Source organism: Camelus bactrianus, chromosome 6 (assembly GCF_048773025.1).
Source record: "Camelus bactrianus isolate YW-2024 breed Bactrian camel chromosome 6, ASM4877302v1, whole genome shotgun sequence".
NCBI lineage: Eukaryota > Metazoa > Chordata > Mammalia > Artiodactyla > Camelidae > Camelus > Camelus bactrianus.
The window spans coordinates 36,486,673-36,506,248 of NC_133544.1; the positions used below are offsets into that span (position 1 = coordinate 36,486,673).

At 42.2% G+C, this 19,576-nt stretch overlaps 1 protein-coding gene across 3 annotated transcripts in view; it reads right to left on the bottom strand.

Moving 5' to 3' along the window:
• DAAM1 (dishevelled associated activator of morphogenesis 1) overlaps positions 1–19,576 on the bottom strand; it is a 155,686-nt gene that overhangs the window by 69,364 nt on the left and 66,746 nt on the right. For all 3 annotated transcript variants that reach the window (XM_074365447.1, XM_010962221.3, XM_074365448.1), the window contains exon 3: positions 4,998–5,087. In XM_074365447.1, coding sequence (XP_074221548.1) covers positions 4,998–5,087 — 90 coding nt within the window. The remainder of the gene's footprint in view (positions 1–4,997; positions 5,088–19,576) is intronic.

Below are 19,576 nucleotides of genomic sequence, written 5' to 3' on the forward strand. Positions count from 1 at the left end.
CTAGTGTGGAGCTTATAAAGAGACTTGGCAATCATTTGATTTTATCTGCTTCTCCTACCTAGACCATCCACTCCAGGAAATCCGACTTCTGTGTTTAGTCATCCTCAGAATCTAGCTGAGAGTCTGCCCCAGAGGAGGTACTCAGTACACCACCAGGGTGGCTCACATGCCAACGAGCCTTTTACCAACTGCACTGCTTCACTGAGAGAAGCACCAGATCCTCAAAGCCTGCTGTTTCTTCCGCTTTCAATCTGAGATTATACACACAACCCCATCTCTCCTCGCCAGGGAATATGTATGGAAGGCAGGATTTTTCAGAGCCTGGAGATTCCCATTGTCCTCCAGCTCCTGTGCTTCCCTGATCTAGTCTTCAGAGAAGGAGCGGGGGAAAGACAGACCAATTTTATTTCTAATCATTGTTACTTCTGCCACATTCTGTAATCTCTTGGCACCAAGAACACAAATGCCAACTGGAATCCATTAGCAAGTGAAAACTCAATTAAGAGATCAAGCCAGGTACTTTAAGAAAGCCTAGAAATACAGTTAGTGAAATCTAGTTTCTCCATTTTACTGGCTCCTCTCCCAAATCTTGACATCTAGCAAGCTGGGCACCTGAAAACCGAATCTCACTCTCCTGTGCATTCAAAATAATCACAGCACAGAAGAGAAGACCTAATGTCTCGTCCCTCTCAAACCTTCCAGGTCGAAAGTCCAGCGCCTGCTCCTCGCCCCAGCCTACCCACAGCAGCTTCTCGTCAGGAGGCTGGGAACAACCAGAGGATTAACGTCTCATCATCCCGCTTCCTGGCTTTCCAGCTGGTTCGTTTGACAGCAGTGCAGAAGACCAATGGTTCCTTTCGTCTTTAATTTCACTACTTTAGGGTATGTGCCTTTAAATCCGGGTTTTGATCAAACTACTTCCTCTCCGCAATCCAAACACAGGAGGGCCTCAACTCTCCAGGATCTGAAAGAACGCATCCCGATGAGATGACCATTCACCACGCAACCAGAATCTCTGTGTGTGGTGAAAGGAAAATTCCTTCTCGTGGGGAGGAGTGGGGAAGCGATCCAATTAGGACATGCAACCCAAGTAAAGGGAGTGAGTGAAGGGAATCCACTGAATTTTGAGCTACTTTTCCTAGATGTCTTCAAAGCGTGCCTAGCACATGATCAGCATGTCCCACAAAGCTTCACAGCTGACCTGCAGCCAGATCAGACGAGACTCTTGAGTGATTTAACTAACCTAGAGTCAAACAAACTCAGCAGCAGTGAAAACCCACCTTCTCCAAAGGATACCTCAACAGACACAGAAACGTAATGTGGAGAATCCAGAGCCTTTTACTTCAGCCTTGGCTCCGGGATCAGACATGGAAGAAGGAAAAATTCAGCGCAGTCATCAGATTCTGGTCTTTGCCTCAAATATCTGAGCTCACAACTTCTAACATCTTCTAACCCTATTCACTTACTTTGTAAACTCTGAAGCTCAACAAGGGGGAAAAAGTATTTTCTGGACACTTAGGAGGACTGGTTAAGTGACACAATTAAGGGCAACTGCCCCTGCAAAGAACTGTGATTAAAGAAGATTTCTGCCTGGGCTGATAAGACCGCTGTTGCCATAATACGGTGTACACACCATCTTAGTTTCTCCTCTCTGAAGACCTACTCCGGGCTTTTCCCAGGGTTTAAAAATCATGTTAACAATAAGCAAATACAGCATGGCCAGATGCCTTTCGTGGTCAGATGGTTCATTGTTTAAAAAGCTTCAGTTTAAAATCCAAAAGATTGTTAACAGATGCAGTTTCTGGCTAGAGACTGGGAAAAACCTCACTTAAACAAAAGAGTATGTTGTGTTTGGAACTAAAAGGGAATTACCTTTAAAGATAAGAACCACAAACATTTCCTATTTGAAAATACCCCCAGCCCCACCAACAGAACCTTTTTTTGGACCTTTCAGAAAAGTTTAAAAAAAAATTTGACAGTGGATGGCGGCATATGACAAACCATGGCTGACCAACCAGTCCTGTCATTTTTACAGATTTGTTTGGACTTTTGACAAGGCCACAACATCCATCTCTCGCTCTCCCCCAGATTACTCAATTAGGCAAAATTCCCATTAATTTCTTTCCAATTCTTTTAGCCCAGAAATACTTCTGCAGCTTTCATTTTGGCTCTGGAAGTGGGTCTTCAACCAGGGGACTCAGATAGAGCCGTCTGAGAAATGAAGGCCAAGCTTGATAAGCAGATAGCCACTGCTGGGACTCAAGGCCCTGCTGGGTGGACAACAGCCACTTGGCCAAGAAAGGCCTGGCCCCATCTTCAGTTCCCAGCCCCGTTCGCCTCCAGGGCTGCTGTGCCCTTTTCCACAGAAAGCCTGCTTTTCACCAACTCATGTGTCTGTTTCTGCTGGCGTTTGTGGGCCCTTACTCCACGGCTTCACTATGTGTGAGAACAAACGTCTGTGGTGCCCTGGGTTCTAATCTTGGAAGATGGAAAATCTGAAGAAGCCTTGGGGGTGTATCTTTCCCTTGGCCTGAGAAATGGATGCAGTGGGGCTTGCTGGTGACGAGCCTGATTTGAAAAGACTATGCAGGACAGGGTCCAAGGGAAACAGTCTGTTCTCAGTGTTAAGGACGGCCACCACGGGCTCCCTTCTGAGAATGGGCAGCCTGCCCCTTAGGAGATCATATGCTCTGAAGACAGGCAGACATCGTGCCCTTTTCGGACTTAGGTTTTTGTGTTCTTACTCATTGTGTTATTTCCCGATTTATTACAGTGCCCCAAAAGGTCAGTTTCAGACCAAAGCACTGTACAGTTTTAACAGTCTGAGAAGCTCTAATCAAGAAAATCCTTAGTCAAGCCATTTTAAAGTAAAGGCGGATCTCTAAGCCCATGGGATTCCCCAAGGAGTTAAGACGACTTTCCCAGTCAGCCACACCACTACTAAGTCACAAAAGGAACCCAAGCTGCTGTAATGAAGCTAGCAGGAGAATTCCATTCCCAGAGGTCTGCGCAATCGGGCCAGGTACTTGCAGGAAGGGCCCATCCATCCGGAAGTGGGATTCTGAGCCCAGTGGCCACATCCACATCCATCCTCCTACAAAAAGGCCACCCCCGCCAAGCATGCAGGAGACAAGATATCCAAGGGGATCCGATAGACCTGGAAACTGAAAAATGAGCAGCAGCTGCGAGCCCAAGGTCATTACTATCCTCCAGGGTTCGTCTTTTCTAATCTAAGGGGCAGTAGTTTCCATGATTAACTTTCAATTGCTGTCCAGGGTGTAATAAAATCTGGGAAAGAAGGAAACTTTCCCCTCAGTAAGCTGCTCCCATTTTCCTGCCCTTGTTTTTCCTCCAGTGCATATTCTCAATCCCCACTTCACGTTGTTTCCTAATTTTGAGAAAAAAAGATCTGCACTCGGGTGAGTCAAAAAGGACAACATCCTCTGTGTACTCAGGCGCTCGTGGGTTTTTCTTTCTCAGTCCTAGGGCTCTAGTCTTTAAGACAGCTGCATGAAAAGTTCTCTTTCTTTCAAGACCATACAAATATCATCATTTTCAGAACAGAACACATTGTATTTTTGTTCTAAAATCCTTTCATTTTAAGATGTTTCCTGAGCCATGACCATCAGTTCAACAGACGAGAGGTTTTCTAGTTGGTAAGATGTGCACAAAGAGAAAGAGGACAGACTTGCTCACAAACACATCTTACTGGCTACCACTGGATCAGAAACCCTGAAGGCTCCAACTTGATTGGATCTGATAGTGGCTCAGAAATCATCCTGAGAGGCTAGAGCTGGACACGTCTCTCAGCAGAGGCCCCAGGGACTAAAACCCACACGTAATTTTATCAATGACAACAGCTCAGGTGGAAAATCAAATGTGCTCTAGGTTGTTTTGAGAGTTCGGCATAACACTCGTAACAGCTCAGTGGTTCCTTCACCATACCTTCACTTCAGAGCGGCAGATGCTGGAGGTACAAAAGTGAGCGAGATGCGGCGCCTCCCCATAGGGTCTGACGGCAGAGGGACACAGGCAGGCCCGCTGCTGGAAAGACGCCCTGGGACGGGGACATGCCAATGCCACAAGGCCGCACAGAGGGGGCAGAGGTGCCAACAGGCAGCTGTGGGGGGCAAATGAAAGCCCCCAAATGCATACTAGTCCCCTGAGGAAAGGTTTCCCTGCTTCCAGAGGTGAGTAACCAAGGGTCCACTCCAATTGGAGAGGTAACATTTCTCTCAGGGGCTTGCCCTGCCCTTTCCACTGCCCCGTCTTGATTCAAGTCTCTCCTAGAACAGAAGGGAAAGTGGCAGTCCCTGGGGCGATGCCTGGTGCCACGGGGGCTAGGGAAGAGGCAGGTATTCTTACTGCCCCCAATACCCTTTCTCTCCTTCTCCAAAGGTACCAGAACCCCCTGGCTTTCAAGTGTGGGTGACCACTAGAATAAGACCGGGGTGTGGCCATGTAGCGAACATGGGACACGAGGGGAATTTGGGTGTGTAACTCCCAGACGTGGCCCTGCGAGCCAGGGTGGGGACTTTGTGCCTTTCCCTTTCCTCCATTCCTAGTTTGGCATGTGAAATGGCTGGAGAGGACAGGCCACAGAGACGGCAAAATGGAAAGTTTTTAGAAGCTAGTCACAGAGGGTTCGTGAACTACAACTGTGAACCACAAAGCTGGTCCTAACCTAACTACATAAAAGCTCTCGTGTAAAGGAGCTGGGGAAAACACTTCGATCTTCTGTGAGCTGATGTCACTTGGGGTCTCGCTTATGCAGGGTTATGATTAATGGTATGAGGCAGGGGGTCTGATGTATTGATAAAAACAGCATCCAAGGAATTGGCCTTTTGCTGCATGTCGCACCAAAGCCACTACAGGACACAGTCAACCTGGGTTTTACGTTCTAAAGAGCTGTCTGAATTGTGGTGGCGAAATGGGAGAGCAAAGGGAATCCAAAACGTTCATTTTCCAGTTAACCATAATCATCATGAGTAGCTTACCTTTTTCTTACTACAGTATATTTGCCATTTTTTCTCTGCTGGAAGTGCAAACATGGCTTCCCGGTGTTTGTCTGTGAGGTCGAGTTCATCCTGAGAAGAAAAACAATAATTATTATTTCACAGATTAAATGTTCTTCCTATTGGGGAAGTTATCAGCTTCATCAGGGTGAGAAAAAAACAAAATAAAAAGAACACCAACACGTATTTAAATGAACTGGGGAAAAACAAGAAGCTAAGTCGAGGTGTAGGCTACAACCATTAAGAAACCAGGTCCTTGGCCCAGGTGAGGCACTGGGCACGGCACGAAGGCCGGGGCAGAGCCCTACGCCTACCGCAGGGCGCGGAAAGTGGGCTGGGCCTGGGCAGAGCTGTCCTGGGTCTCCATGCACTGCCGTACAGCGCCCATCGAAACTTAAAGGCCATTAAAGCCCCAGAGTTAGAAGGATTTAATCTTACTATAGATGAGGGTTTGGTAGGGATGGATCCACAAACACTGATGATCAGGATGGGCCCTGAGGGATATGATGAAAGGAAGGGAGGAACAAAACCGAAGGCCGGGATGTGGTAACAGTGTGGAGTGTTGGGGGACACCGACCAGCTTAGCTGAAGCACTGGGTTTATACAAAGAAGCATTAGATAAAAGATTTGAGAGGTAAGGAGTGACCAGGTTGTGGGAAATCTTAGATGCCAGATTAAGGAGTTTATTTTCTTGACCAAGAAGAGCCAATGAGGGTTCTGAGCAAGGGAGTGACATCTGTGTCCTCATAAGCACCACCAATAAATACAGTATTAAGTACTTGCTGTAATACAGCTGGGGGAGACTTTGGAGGAAGATTGGGTAAGTAACCTGCTCAAAAACCACATGCCTGGTAAATGATACGGTATAAGCCTAGAGCTGTCTGACTCCAGGGCCCAGACTCCTAGCCTCTCAGATCTGTGTCTGGAAACATTAATTTTACAGTGGTGTGCGGCTTAGATTGGACACTAAGGGAAGGCAATTTATGAACATACATAACTAATGAACAACAATGGGATAATGACTATTAAGTGCATAGAGAACAGTTCTTGGCATTTAATAACTCAATCCATTGTCAACACTATTACTGGTATTGAGCGTCTGGTACATTTTCATTCCTGTAGGGGAAAGTTATCCAGTTAAGGGCGATGATGGATTGATGGGTGTAAGACATTTTCAAGTGCTATAGAGTAAGGCACAATAAGGTTCAGATACCTGAGGCGTCTAAACGGGCCCCCCTGTGAATGCCTTCAGTGTGTACCTGCAGCTCTGTCACCTGTGGACAACGGCCACACACCTTATACTCCTGCCTCCGTTTGGTCATCAAGTCCTATTACTTCTTCCTTGGAAAATCTCACAATTTTCCCTTGGTTTTACTTCCAATAAAACCACCCAAACTTACACCCTCATCACCTCTCCCTTGGCCTCCGGCACCAGCCTCCCCACTGTTCCTCCTTGCCCCTCCAAGCCATCTTACAGCACAGCCACAAATACATGAAAGCAGTGGTCCTCTGACCTGAGTGAGCAACAGAATCACCTGGAAGGCTCCGTAAGAAGGCTCCTTAAATCACTGCCCAGCATTGAGGACTGAGCGGATGGGAGCAAGTGCAAAAAATGTCATTCGTTTCACACTGCCTGCAGAATGAATGATACATTCCACGGCCTGTCTTTTGAGGTCTTCCGTGTACAGCCCCAACTTAATTGGCCAGGCTTGCTTTTGGTTATCCCCTTATGCCCTGTCTTGTTAGCACCTGCACCTCTGGGGCCTGGCCACACGAGGTCTGAGACATGTTCCATGCCAGGGGAAATTCTTCATCTCGCTGAGCCTCTGCCTCCTTGTCCTGGGGATGGACATGTCCTTTCACCTGCAGACTGTGTGAGGATTAGCAACATCAGCTAAGCAGGTGGTGACGCCCGGCACAGGGAGGGGCGACGGTACTGTGGTTATTAGTCTCGTCACCTAAATACAAATCAGGTGCTATTTTCTTTTAACAGCAAGGTAAACAGTTAAGTCACTAAAATACACACCCACACACTATTTACACCCTAACCACAAGAAACTAGTTAAGAATTTCAGTAATGAACAACCAGGGAAGGAAAGAAAAATATTTACAGAAAATTCCATTCTAAGGGAGCATTTTAAAAGTGTTAAAATTTCAGCATGCAATGGGCATATATGTGAAGCAATTATTTTTCTTCCTTTCTTCCTTTTTTAATTTCCTGTAAGTAACACCTGCTTTTACCTCTTGATGAATGGTGGTGGGGGGAGAATGGTGATATAAATCACTTTGCAACAATGAAAGGTTTTGGCAGGTTGGGGAGGGGTGGGGGGTCAGGTTAGCTATTCAAATAGCTCGAGAATCTGGTGTTTAGTTTGGGGGAAAGGTCTATGATTTGGGAGAGAGAACAGTGCTATTAATATTGTATCCCCTACTATACTACAGCGCTGTGTTTTTGCCACTTGAGCAGAGGTGTGAAGAAATGCGTGAATCCTAAAACCTAAAAATTCACAGAAAAGTACTAATATTACCAGATTTCGCTGTTAGAGGTAGAAAATTTCTGCTCCTGCTGAGACCCAGAAATGACCAATTTTGAACTGCGAGACCCCAGCTGAACTAGGACTTCAGGGCAGATGGTTTCAGGCAAGGAGAGAATTTTCATGAAATAAAAAAATGAAAAGTTACTATAGGGCCTCTGGATATAGTTTTGTATTACAGAAAAGAAATGGGAAGAAACAGATACTGCTAATAGCAACAGGTAACAATTACTGAACACTTTGTGTGTGTTTAGTGGCAGTGTTATATATGGATTAATTTAGTGTAACCTCTCAACAATCCTATAAAGTGGGTAATATTACCCCACTTTCCAGGAAGCTGAATCAGAGAGATTAAACAGCCTGCTCGAGGTTAACAGAGTGAGTAAACAGTAGAGGAGGAATCTGAGGCTAGACTGTCTGGTTCCAGAACCCACGTTCTTAACCATAAGCCTGTTCATTCTGTTGCTCCTTCAGCAGGTGGGCAGAACCACGACACTGATGTGAGTTGCACTCACAGCCTGGTGAGTGTCTGTTCACACACAGAGGATTTTACTGTCAGACACTCCTGAGTTCCAGGTCTGGCTCCTCTGGGTTATGTAACCTTCAAGTTCCTTAACCTCTGAACTTCAATTTCTTCACATGAAAAATGAGAATGATAATATATACCTGACGGACTTCTCCCAAGGATTCATTTATGCACCCAAAACATTTTCTGAGCATCTACTAAACGTCATTCATTGGGCTAGGTGTAGGGGAGAGAAATGTATCCCAGAGCTCATGTGCAGAAGGGAAACCAAATAATCCCACCAACAGAGGGCTGATCACACAGGGGGCTGAGCTCTGAGAGCCCACCTGCTGTGGGGAAAAGGGGCAGTGAAGTCTTTGAGTGACATGAGATCAGAGAAATGAATAGAAATTAAATAGGGAAAAAGCCCTGCAGACAGTGAACAACAGCCTTGCAGGCCACTGTGAACTTTGGTCTTTATCTTCATAGCAATCGGAGGTCACTCACTGGCAGGTCCGAGCGAGGAGGGTGACACAGATGAAATCAGATAATAACCGGGAGTGCCTAGGCACGATGCCCAGAGTGTAATGAGACCCCCACCTCCATTCCAAAAGTCTCTCTGCTCTGACTCACTCCATTTTAATAATGTGGCTGAAACAAGCATGTTAAGACTCCAACAGACTATCACACAGCCCTAGAGATCTATCAGCACTTACTGGATGTCCTGTCCACTCTAGGACCACAGCCAGACATTATAAAGAATGTGAAGACGAACAATAGACCCCGATTTCACGGAGTTCAGGTTCAAGTTAGGAAGACCAGATGATAGAAGGCTTCAACAGTGCCTCTTCTTTTCAGGATAAAGTCCAAATTCCTTAGCTGGTAGGGAGGGGCCCTTCATGTCATGGCCTCTGCTGACCTGCCCCAGCTCTAACCTCCTCCATTCCCTCCTTTCTTCCTCCGCCGGGAGCCGCCTTTCAGCACTTGGGATCACACGCTGCCCATTTCTGAAACTTCTGCACCTGCTGTTCCCTTTTCCTGGAGAGTCCTTCCCACCATGCCTACGGATCAATCCTGTTTATCTAATAAAACTCTTACAAGAGATCAGCTCCACTCCCCAGGAAGCCTACCCTGACTGTCCTGGTGGGCAGCCCCTCTCTGCCCTCCTAACCTTGTGGCATTTTTCACTTGCTGCAGTTACATGACTGGCATGTCTGACTCCCTTTCTAGACTCATTCCCAAAGAACAGGAAATAAATTTGTTCAGTTCATCTTTGCATTAATTGCCAGTCCCCAAAACAGTATCTGACATAGCTGGATTGCCACACACACACACACAAAAAGTAAGGTAAAGGAAGGTCGGGGGGCAGCTGGGAAGGAGGAAGAGGAGGGATTATCGTGGGATGTAGTGATGGTCAATGCATTTTGATGATTAAAACCAATTCTTTTCTTTTTTTGTAGTAAAATGTACATACAGTAAATGTACCGCAATTAAGTACACACTTTTTGAGTTTGGTAGACACTGAAGCGGTTCTTGCATGTTACACTTTAGAAACTGGTTGGACCATTTCACTCTCCCACCAGCAATACATACAGCCAGTTCCAGTTATGCCACATCTGCAGCAACATTTGGTGCTACATCCTTTAAATTTTAGCCATCCTAGTTTATGTGAACTGGTATCTCAATGCAGTTTCCATATGCATTTTCCTGATGACAACTGATGCTGCATACGCCTTTTCACATGTTCACATTCCGTTCATACATATCATTTTATAAGGTATCTATTCAAATCTTTTGCCCATTTCTGTGTTTCCTACTGCATTAAAGCAGTGCTTTACATATCCTGGAAACATGTCCTTTGTCAAAGGTATGTACTGAGAGTACTTTGTGCCTTTTCATTTTGTTAACAATCTATTTTGATCACTAAGTGCAGGGGCTTTTTTATGAAATCTAATTTGTTCATATTTGTTTCTTTTATTAGAGTTAGTGCTTTTTGTCTTCTGTAAGAAATCTTTGCAACTTTCAGATAAAAAATGATAGTCTATGATTCCTTACAGAAGCTGCCAGCTTTATAGTTTTAGCTTTGATGTTCAAAGATATACCCATCTCGCTGACAACTCTCCTGAAGTCTTTCTTTGGTTACAAAATGGATGGGCTGCTTTTGGCTTCTTGCTTTTCCAGCTATTTGTCCTCATTCAGATACACTGCAGGGCAAGGAGGTGGAATAAAAGCACAGTTGATGGAAGGAGGAAAAAGAACGGACTACAAACTAATTTGAAATCATCTTACACATGAGTTTCTTCAAGCTCTGAAATTACTTCAAAGTAATATTACAAGAGATTTTTCATTTTGATACTTAATTCAAATATTGAAAGAGCCAATCATGGAAAACCAAACAATTAGGATCACTGTATCTCAGACATCACGTCTTTATAGGAATTTTTTTTAAGAAAAAAAGTTAATCTCTAGAGGCAGAAAGCAGATCTATGGTTGCCTGGGGCTGGAAGCAGAGACTGACTGCAAATGGGCCACAGAGGAGATGGGGTGATGGAACTGTCCTAGAACTGGACGTGGTGAGGGTGGCTCAACTGTACATTTACTAAAATGCACTAAACTGTACACTTACAATGAGTCAATTCTCTGGCTTGTAAATTATATCTCCATAAAGCTTCTGAAAAAAAAAAATCAAGCCTGGTTGCTAGAGCCCCAGGAAAACAAAAACTTCAGAACCTTGTGTACATAGTAAGGAAAGAAAATTCTAGTTGAACCTTGGATAAACCAAGCAGCCAGTTTAGAAGAGAAACTGATTGAAAAGAAATGTAAGAAGAGGAGGGAAAGGAAAAAAGCGCACCTCTTTAGAGTTAGTAGTTCAATCTGGGAAGTGTTACAATTCAGATACAATTTTTGTTTGAAACCAAGATCACTTCCATGAAATATTCTTGTCCTTTCCTTGAAAATTACATAGATTCTATTAGTATATATTCCATTTAGGCCAAGAGATAGGCAATGTTCCCCTCAATGTCCTTTAATATTAAATTAGGTAATATGTTAACATTAATCATTTAAGTCCTGAAGAACCTTTTCAGTGTTTCTTGTGTCTCCTGAGTGGTGGCACCAGAACAGAGTACTGACCCTCTGGGGGCTAACAGCCAAGTTCTTCACCAAGATTAACAAGAAACATCGTTAGCCCAACCCCAGGAAGCATCCTGGTTGCTTCTAGATCACCTTACTTTTACATTTTACTTCTCACCTTATTTTTTTTTTTTCCTTTTTGCCATCTGGTTATGTCAGATATTGTTTTGGGGACCAGCAATTAGTGCAAAGATGAACAGAATAAATTTAGTTCCTGCTACTACACCTCAGATTAGGATGGCCTAGCTCCTTTCATGGGCCATAGAATTTTTTTTTTTATATTATTCTTTCTTGGCTACCCGAGAAAGTTTTAAAAGTTAAGGGAAAGTGATTTAGCTAATGATGAAAAAAGAAACATCTGCACCAAGCATCATTCTCCACAGAATGCTCAAGTTTCTTAAAAACTGAAACCAACACAAAAAACCCTAAAGGCTTTTCTTCTCAGAGAAGATATAATGTTTTTTTTTAATATTTTTACAAGATATTTATTTTATATATTTCTATCTTGGAGAAAAAGTAACACTTAAGACTTTTTCATTAAGAAGAAAAGAACTCTGAAGTAAACCCAGCTGTGGGAACAAAAGTTCTAAGCTTCATCCCTGACAAAGGGACTTATCAAGCCCTACTTCTAAAAGCTTCCATACAAAGAAACCCCACCAGTCCTACACTCTAGAACAAGCAGGCAGCTCTACAGAGAAATCTACATAAATCAGAAAACAATCGGCACAGCTCAAATAAACCTAAGGAAATGGGTCAATTTGCTAGATAAAGCAAGGGAAGGAATTTTGAAATCATATACAATAAAGGTCTTGCCTGAGTTGAAAAACTCTTTTCAGAGATGTGAGCTAAACTGAAATATGGGATTATTACAACTTCAGTGCATTATTTAGAGCATTTATTCTTTGAAAATCCACCCAGTCAACAAATTTCAGTGAGCCAACAAGTGAGCTGCCAGCGAACAAGTGCAATTTATAAAAAAGGAATTCAGAATTTCTATTTCCAAGGAGTTAAGCCAACTCTATATTCAGAGAGAAGTAGGAAGACATAAGATGAATGCTGGGGGAAATGGAGATTTAAAAAATGAGAGGAGGGAGACACTTAGACAGGACCGTGGGGTTACCCTGCCAATCAACCCACTGCTTTGTGTGTGCTTCTGTTTGGGGTTGTTTGGGGTTTTCGTTTTAGGGTCTGTTTGTTTCTTTTTGGTGTTTAAATGGTCCTTGACAAGGTAATCATCCATCTGACTCAATGCACAGAGCTCACAGAATTTCTAACATTTTATTCCTCCGACAAGGCTAACTTTTCCCCTTCAAATTAAATACCCACAGCAAACAGGCCCAAGTCACCCATCCTAACCCCTTCCACCAAGGTTTCCCACGTGCCTGGCAGGCAGCAACCCCCACGTTCACCTAACACAGACTCAATATTAACAGCATCTTCTCCAGATTTAGCCCTCTCCCTCGTCTACCCTCTATTCCCATCCCACAACTCACCACCACCAGATACGAGTCAAACCCTCTTTGAGGGACAAGTGACCAGGCCTTAAGTCACACAACACAGTGATAAACATAAGATCAGGGGAAAGAGGCCAGACAAAGCGGATAGAGGACTGAAGGGTGACCCTTTGGCAGCAAAAAAATTACACTTTTATGAACGTGTGGAGAAAATGTACTATTCAGCTGCAATAATTCATGAAATTTATGAACATCCATCCTCACCACAGCAAATGACCATCACATCCAGGAGTCATGAATTGCCATCACAGCTCTTAAAATTTAACCACAGTGACCCTGAGGAAAGTATTTTATTTTCATAGTGGTGGTTTGAAATCTGAAAGTTAGATAAGACTTGTTGGTTTAAATAGAGGTGCATTCCGTGAATTATTACCTGTTCTTCACCAGGCAAGGAAGACATAAATGGAAAACAACAGAGTTTTAAATCTCAAAAGGGATGTGTACACACAGAGAACACACCTTGAAGGTTTTCAGCATATAAGAGTTCTGCCAGCATTCTTAGTCATTACACAAAATACCACAATATGACTCACTGCCACCTACACAGTCATGTTCTCTGTGTCTGATAGATGTGTTTTCATTTGATTTATAAAAATAAGAAGTGAGAGATCCCACAAGCAAAGGCTGACTAATAGAAATAATTTTAGTTTTTTACTACCAATGGTTCACTGTTTTATACTGTTTCCTTTCCTGCTTTTAATAGTAGGCAATGCAAACTATATCCAGTCTACGAGACAGTCTACTGCCAAACCCGCAGGCTTCGTATTTGGCTTCCTTGTGTTATTTCAACTAGAAACTCATCCGAGTAACATTAACTTTTAATGAGTCTACATCACCAGGAGTTTTCCACTAATCTAAAATAAATAACTCTGTTTTAAATGTATGTGAAAATCATCTCCCGATACCCAGCCAGCCACCCGAAGTTCCAGTTTTTACACTTACAATCGAATATAACTTCTGTTGACAAGGCTTAATGGAAGAGTTATTCTAAGCAATGTTTCCCTAATGGAATGGAGGGCCTTTGTCTCCTGAGACCCAGAACCAGCCTGTGAAGTGACAGATGAGAAAGGCATCCTAAGGCCCGGTGGGCAGCCATGAAGCCAAGTTCCACACGTGTCCCCTCCCTCAGGGACACAGCACTGCTCTAGCCTGGGCCCCTCCCCACCTGCTCAGCGTGCCCTCCAGAGACTTGTTAGGCAGCTCAGCTGACACTTTTAATTTTTAATTGGGTCAAAAGATATTGAGTACAATGAGTCTCTTCCCACATCGCAGGATTTATTTATTTTACCATGTACTATAGGGTAGAGAGACTGTTAAGGAAATAAAATATTTCTTGGACTTTGAGCCCTCTCCCCTTCATGCCAGCCACTCTGGTGCTCCCATAGCAACTGACATCCAAATAATGAAGATGAGAAGAGAGAATGACAGCGGGTAGGCAGGGCTGCAGGACGTGTGCAGGAACCAGCCCAAATCCTACACTCCTACTTCGAGAGTAATTCAGAATGCAAACCTCATTGCCGGATGATGCAGCCATTTATAATTCATGCATACACGCACGCACACATTCCCTCAAACACTTCCTGAGCATCTCATGTGTAATCCTTCAGCAGCCAGTTATTTGTCCAGGCCACAGGCATCTACTGAGCACAGGCTCTGGGCCAGTGCATGTTCACAGGGGACTTAACATGAGTGTCCACATGGCAAGAAACTCAAACTGTCTGACTGTCTAAAAGATGTCAAAGAACTTACTTTTTCTTCTACACCCAGGAAATGCCCATCTTTTCTGAAAAAAAACCCATATATATAATCTAAGTGAGCTTTTAGTCGTTTGGTTTAGTTTTAGTTCTTAAATATTACATTGTGTAATGAAATAAACAGCAGCTGTAGGATGTTTCCAGTGGATTCATTTAAAATTGGACAAGACGGGGGAAATTCCAGCTTTTTTATTTAGGGATTTGGTTTTCTAAAATATACGTATCATATATATATTATATATATATATATATATTTTTTTTATCCATGAGCCAGAAAATTGTAACTAAAAGATGTAGTTAGTACTGAGTTCTAACAACATGAATCAAGAAACAGTTTGATCCCACTTCTGGGCATATATCCAGAGGAAACTCTAACGCAAAAAGATAGATGTACCCCAGTGTTCACAGCAGCACTATATACAATAGCCAAGACATGGAAGCAACCTAAATGTCCATTAGCAAATGACTGGATAGAGAAGTTGTGGTATATTTACACAGTGGAATACAGCTCAGCCATAAAAAATAAAATAATGCCATTTGCAGCAACATGGATGGACCTGGAGAATATCATTCCAAGTGAAGTAAGCCAGAAAGAGAAAGAAAAATACATGATATCACTCATATGTAGAATCTTAAAAAAAAAAAAAAGGACACTATGAACTCATCTACAAAACAGAAACAGACTTGCAGACTTAGTAAACAATCTGATGATTTCAGGGGAAAGGGGATGGGAAGGGATAAATTTGGGAGTTTGAGATTTACAAATGTTAGCCATTATATATAAAAATAGATTTCTTTAAAAGTTCCTGCTGTATAGCACAGGAAACTATGTTCAATATCCTGTAATAACCTCTAATGGAAAATATATATATATAAATGAATATACGCATGTATATCCATGACTGGGATATTGTGCTATATACCAGAGACTGACAGATTGTAACTGACTGTACTTCAATTAAAAAAAATTTAATTTTGTTTTTAAAAAGTAAGTTTGAAATTCCAGAGAAATTCTGGGAATTGAAGGTGGAGAAGGGGCGGATTCCAAACACAGCAGATAGAGTCGAGTTAGAATTGAAATACACTATCTATGTACTGGGCATTCACCTCCCACAGGCTAAGACATGTTTTATGAGAGCAAATGGCATTTAGATGATTCCCAGTGCATCAATAGATAGTCTTACATGCAGTTATTTTTACAAACTACCAGACTGTTCTAGCCATTACTGAAACACATTTTTAAAATTACACTTGAAAGCTTCCCTAAACCACACTACTCATGGAGATGAAATTATCCTCCTGGTCTTTAAAACTCATACTGGTTTGTATGGGGACATGAGAGTTGGCACATCAGTACAGTATGCTGACTTTGTGTAGTCTGCACATGGTAGCCTGAGGATTAGGTTAAATAATCAGATTTTAAACTGTAGCCAAAGCTAAGTAGATACATATCGCTCAGCATCTCTTTAGGACTCATAGTAATGAAAATCATCAAGGCCAAGGGGACTCATAACAGTATTAGTTCAGAGATGGCTTTGCAGTATTTGTATTAAAAAAAGAATAAAGTCTTCATGTTTCTTTCTTCCATCTCTCCATGCCCCCACCCCATTTCAGGCACTGTAATCTAAATTAAGAAGCACCCAGAAATAAATGAATTCATGGATGATAAAGAATCTAACATGAAGTTAAAAATGTAAATTTAACACCTGGTAGAAAAGGATACTTGGAATGGTCTTGATAAGATAAAATACAAATTTAGGACTAGAAGGAAAAAAATGGTTTTGTAGTTTTACCTAAAGCTGCCCTGTGTAAAATGACTATAACTCAATTAAAAAAAAAAAAAAGTAAAAAAAAAAAAAAAAGCTGTCCTGGATTTGCTCAGTAAATCTGAAGACAAGAAGGAAACTTTAAAAACCATGTTGACCGTCTCATTGTCTCTAAGCAGACAGGACCTCAACCAGCACAAAGAAATGTATACTGTCCCCTGGGGTGAAGAGCTACTGCTAACCCTGCATGATTCCTGGGTGTAACCAAAGTTCTATTCAAAAATACAACAGATACAAGCAAGCAAAACTACCTATATCAACATCACCCTGTATCAAACGTCAGTTGCTCTCAAGGCCTAAATAATTTGTTTCTAAATTTCTGGGTTAGGATCGCTTTTCGTCATCTTTAAATTGACGGTACATTGGCTGTAGTCCACATCCACGCAATAGGAATTTTAGCACTGAACACAGTTAAGCCCATATCTCCATTCCCACTTCCCTTTGTGATGTCCTGCATATTTTCATACTGTCCCAAACATTTTTCTGTGAAGTCATCAAGTTGAGTTATCCAAAAATGCCAGTGTCAAGGGACTAGCTACGCAGTATTTTTTTTTCTTCTCTGTCAACTAATCACGTCCTTTAGCAAAATAGAGTTTTCTCTTTTGACTTTTATAGATATGTCCATTGAAAAGAATTTTTAATCTCATGGAAATTGAAAAATTTTAATATCAATTCCTTCATTAGACTATGATTTTTGGCTTCCAGATAACTGAACACTTTGAGACTATTCTAGATATATCTTTGAAGTCTTCATACAGTCTGATTTCCTCTGCTTAATTACTAAGCAACCCTCTATACTTCAGTTAAGAAACAACAGATTAAAACTATGACTTCTTACCAGCAGTTTTTTGGTTCTTCAATCAGGGTAAAATTAAATGTTCCTGCTACCCAATTTTTCCATCCTCCTTGGGGACAGGAAACTAAATAGCTCCTGTAAGCAACTTTCTATCCTTAGTCATGGTTTTCATATAAAAGGCAAGTTTTAAAAATAAAGAGATAAAAAGTGTTGAAACTTTCCGTCAATTCTGGTGATAATGGAAGACCTTTATTATTAAAGACGGCTTAAAATAGCCCTAGTAGTAAAAGAAATTATGCTGACACCCCGAGAAGATGGTTAACAATTCACATGGCTAGTGAAAGAATAAAATTTGGACACCAGTCAATCTGTAAGACTAACTTGAATTCCTGTAGCTCCTTTCATACCAAAGTGACTTCAGCACATACTGAAAAACGAAGAGATTACTGATACGGGTTCCCAAGGGAATTCATTTGGCACAGCTTACCTTGACTGTTAATTCATCTAACTCTGATACATCAACTAAATTTTCTCATTCCTGCTATCCTCATTGTTCAACTTCTGTGCTGGTTACCAATGTTGAGAATGTCCTCAGTACTGCATAATAAAAAAAACTAACATATAGTAAGTGATTATATTTATGAAGATACAAGTCTTATCATCTTGTTATCTATCATCACTACTTTCCCCACTGAGATCTTAATTTTGTTGATGATCCTTAATAGTATAAATGGTAATCAGTAATGAATTTCTTATTAAGTTTCTTTAAAATATTTTACATTTCCTGGAAGGCACAGCATTCTATATTATCCCAAAACATTTGACCCAGTGGCCAAGTAAATGTAAGACTAAACACTTGGATTTAAAAGAAGGCAGATTAACCAGAAAACAGTGTAAATGGAACTGGTAACATTCAGGCTTAGGAAAATTTGAGTCCAGACTATCTAGTATTTCCAACCTGCTATAAATTCACAGTGATGTACTTTTTTAGAAATGAAAGTTTTCCTCTAATAAGTCTGTGAAACTGATTCCAAATACACTTCAAAAATGATAACCTGACTTGTCATAAGCCTGGTTTCTCCCCTCAAACCTCACCCAGGAAAAGCAGTTGTACACACTGATGTTTCACAAGGCAAGAGAACTGACAGACCCATATGGGGACACCAATTCCAATACGCCTACTGCTGTGAAATGTTCTGTACAAACCCTTAGCCTATTGACTCTTGGTATATTCAGGAGCCTGTGTGTATCTGGATCGAAAATCAGAAGGGGGCTCCTAGTAATTCTCTTTCCTTTCTGTTTCAAAATTAAATAGCCAGAGGAGGTAAGCGCTGAAACAAGGCATCTCACCTCAACAACTGGACTCAGAGGAAAACATACTCAGAATCTACCCAAGGAGACACAACACCTTTTGCTAAACTTACTGACACCAAACAGAGACTGCAAAAAGCAAGGGTTATTTTTGTAAATAGAACAAGATAGCAAAATATTTTGATGTACCTTGGTATATTAAGTTCACTGAGAAAATCTATAAGAAAGCAGAGGTACTTTCCTCTGGTTCAAATAAAAAATCTGAGATATATAATTAAATTGACACAACAATCCCCATCCCCTTTTCCTGGATCACTTCTCAGAGCCGCAGTCCTCCCAGCCTCCTATTTCAGGCTCCATCCGTCTACCCTGAACTTTCAGTTCCTTGAGCCTTCCTCATTCTCCCTCTAGACACCTTATTCTCACCATCTGTAACACTCTCTTCTCTCCTCTTTGCCTGGAGTAATTCCTTCTTGTTTTTCATGTCTACATTAAAGATCAGTTCCTCCAGGAAGGCTTCCAAGATCCTTCCACATGAGGTACTGTGAGGCTTGGAGGCAGATGTCAGGAAGCAGCATCCTCCTTCCCCAACAAGAATGGAATTAACTGACAGCTAGGTTAAGAAATCAAGCAAATGGAGATCAAAATACTTTCCTTTTTACTCCTGAAAGCTGGGTTGGAGAATCCAACTTTCATCTGCAGACAAATGGGCTTGCTGAGATCTCAGTGCTAAATTAGACACTTAGCCACCAGTCATGGTGACAGCTAGACAATTGCAGAACTCCCCAGGGGGTTCAATCCTATGAAATTTATAGCACCAGGGGTCACAGAATGTGTGCTTTCTGAAAGGTTTGCAGAGAAATAGAAAACGGGAGACAGACTGAGCTATGCATATTCATTCGGGGGTTGGAAGAGAAGCCGGGAATGTTACTTTCCAGCAAGAGAGCTAAGGGTGATGGAGACAGAACCTGTGAGTCAACTCCCTGCTTGTGAAAAAACAAGGGGAATAAAAGGTTCTTCCCCAACAAAGTGTACTCCTGGAGCGGCCCCCTCACAGCCCTCAGGCACACTGGGGACGACTGTGTGTTCAGTTGCCTGTTTCCCCAGCGGGAACTTCAGCCCCACAAAGTCATTAAGGACCAGTTACCTCAAGGCCCCACAAAGAGCAGGCACTTTACACACACACACA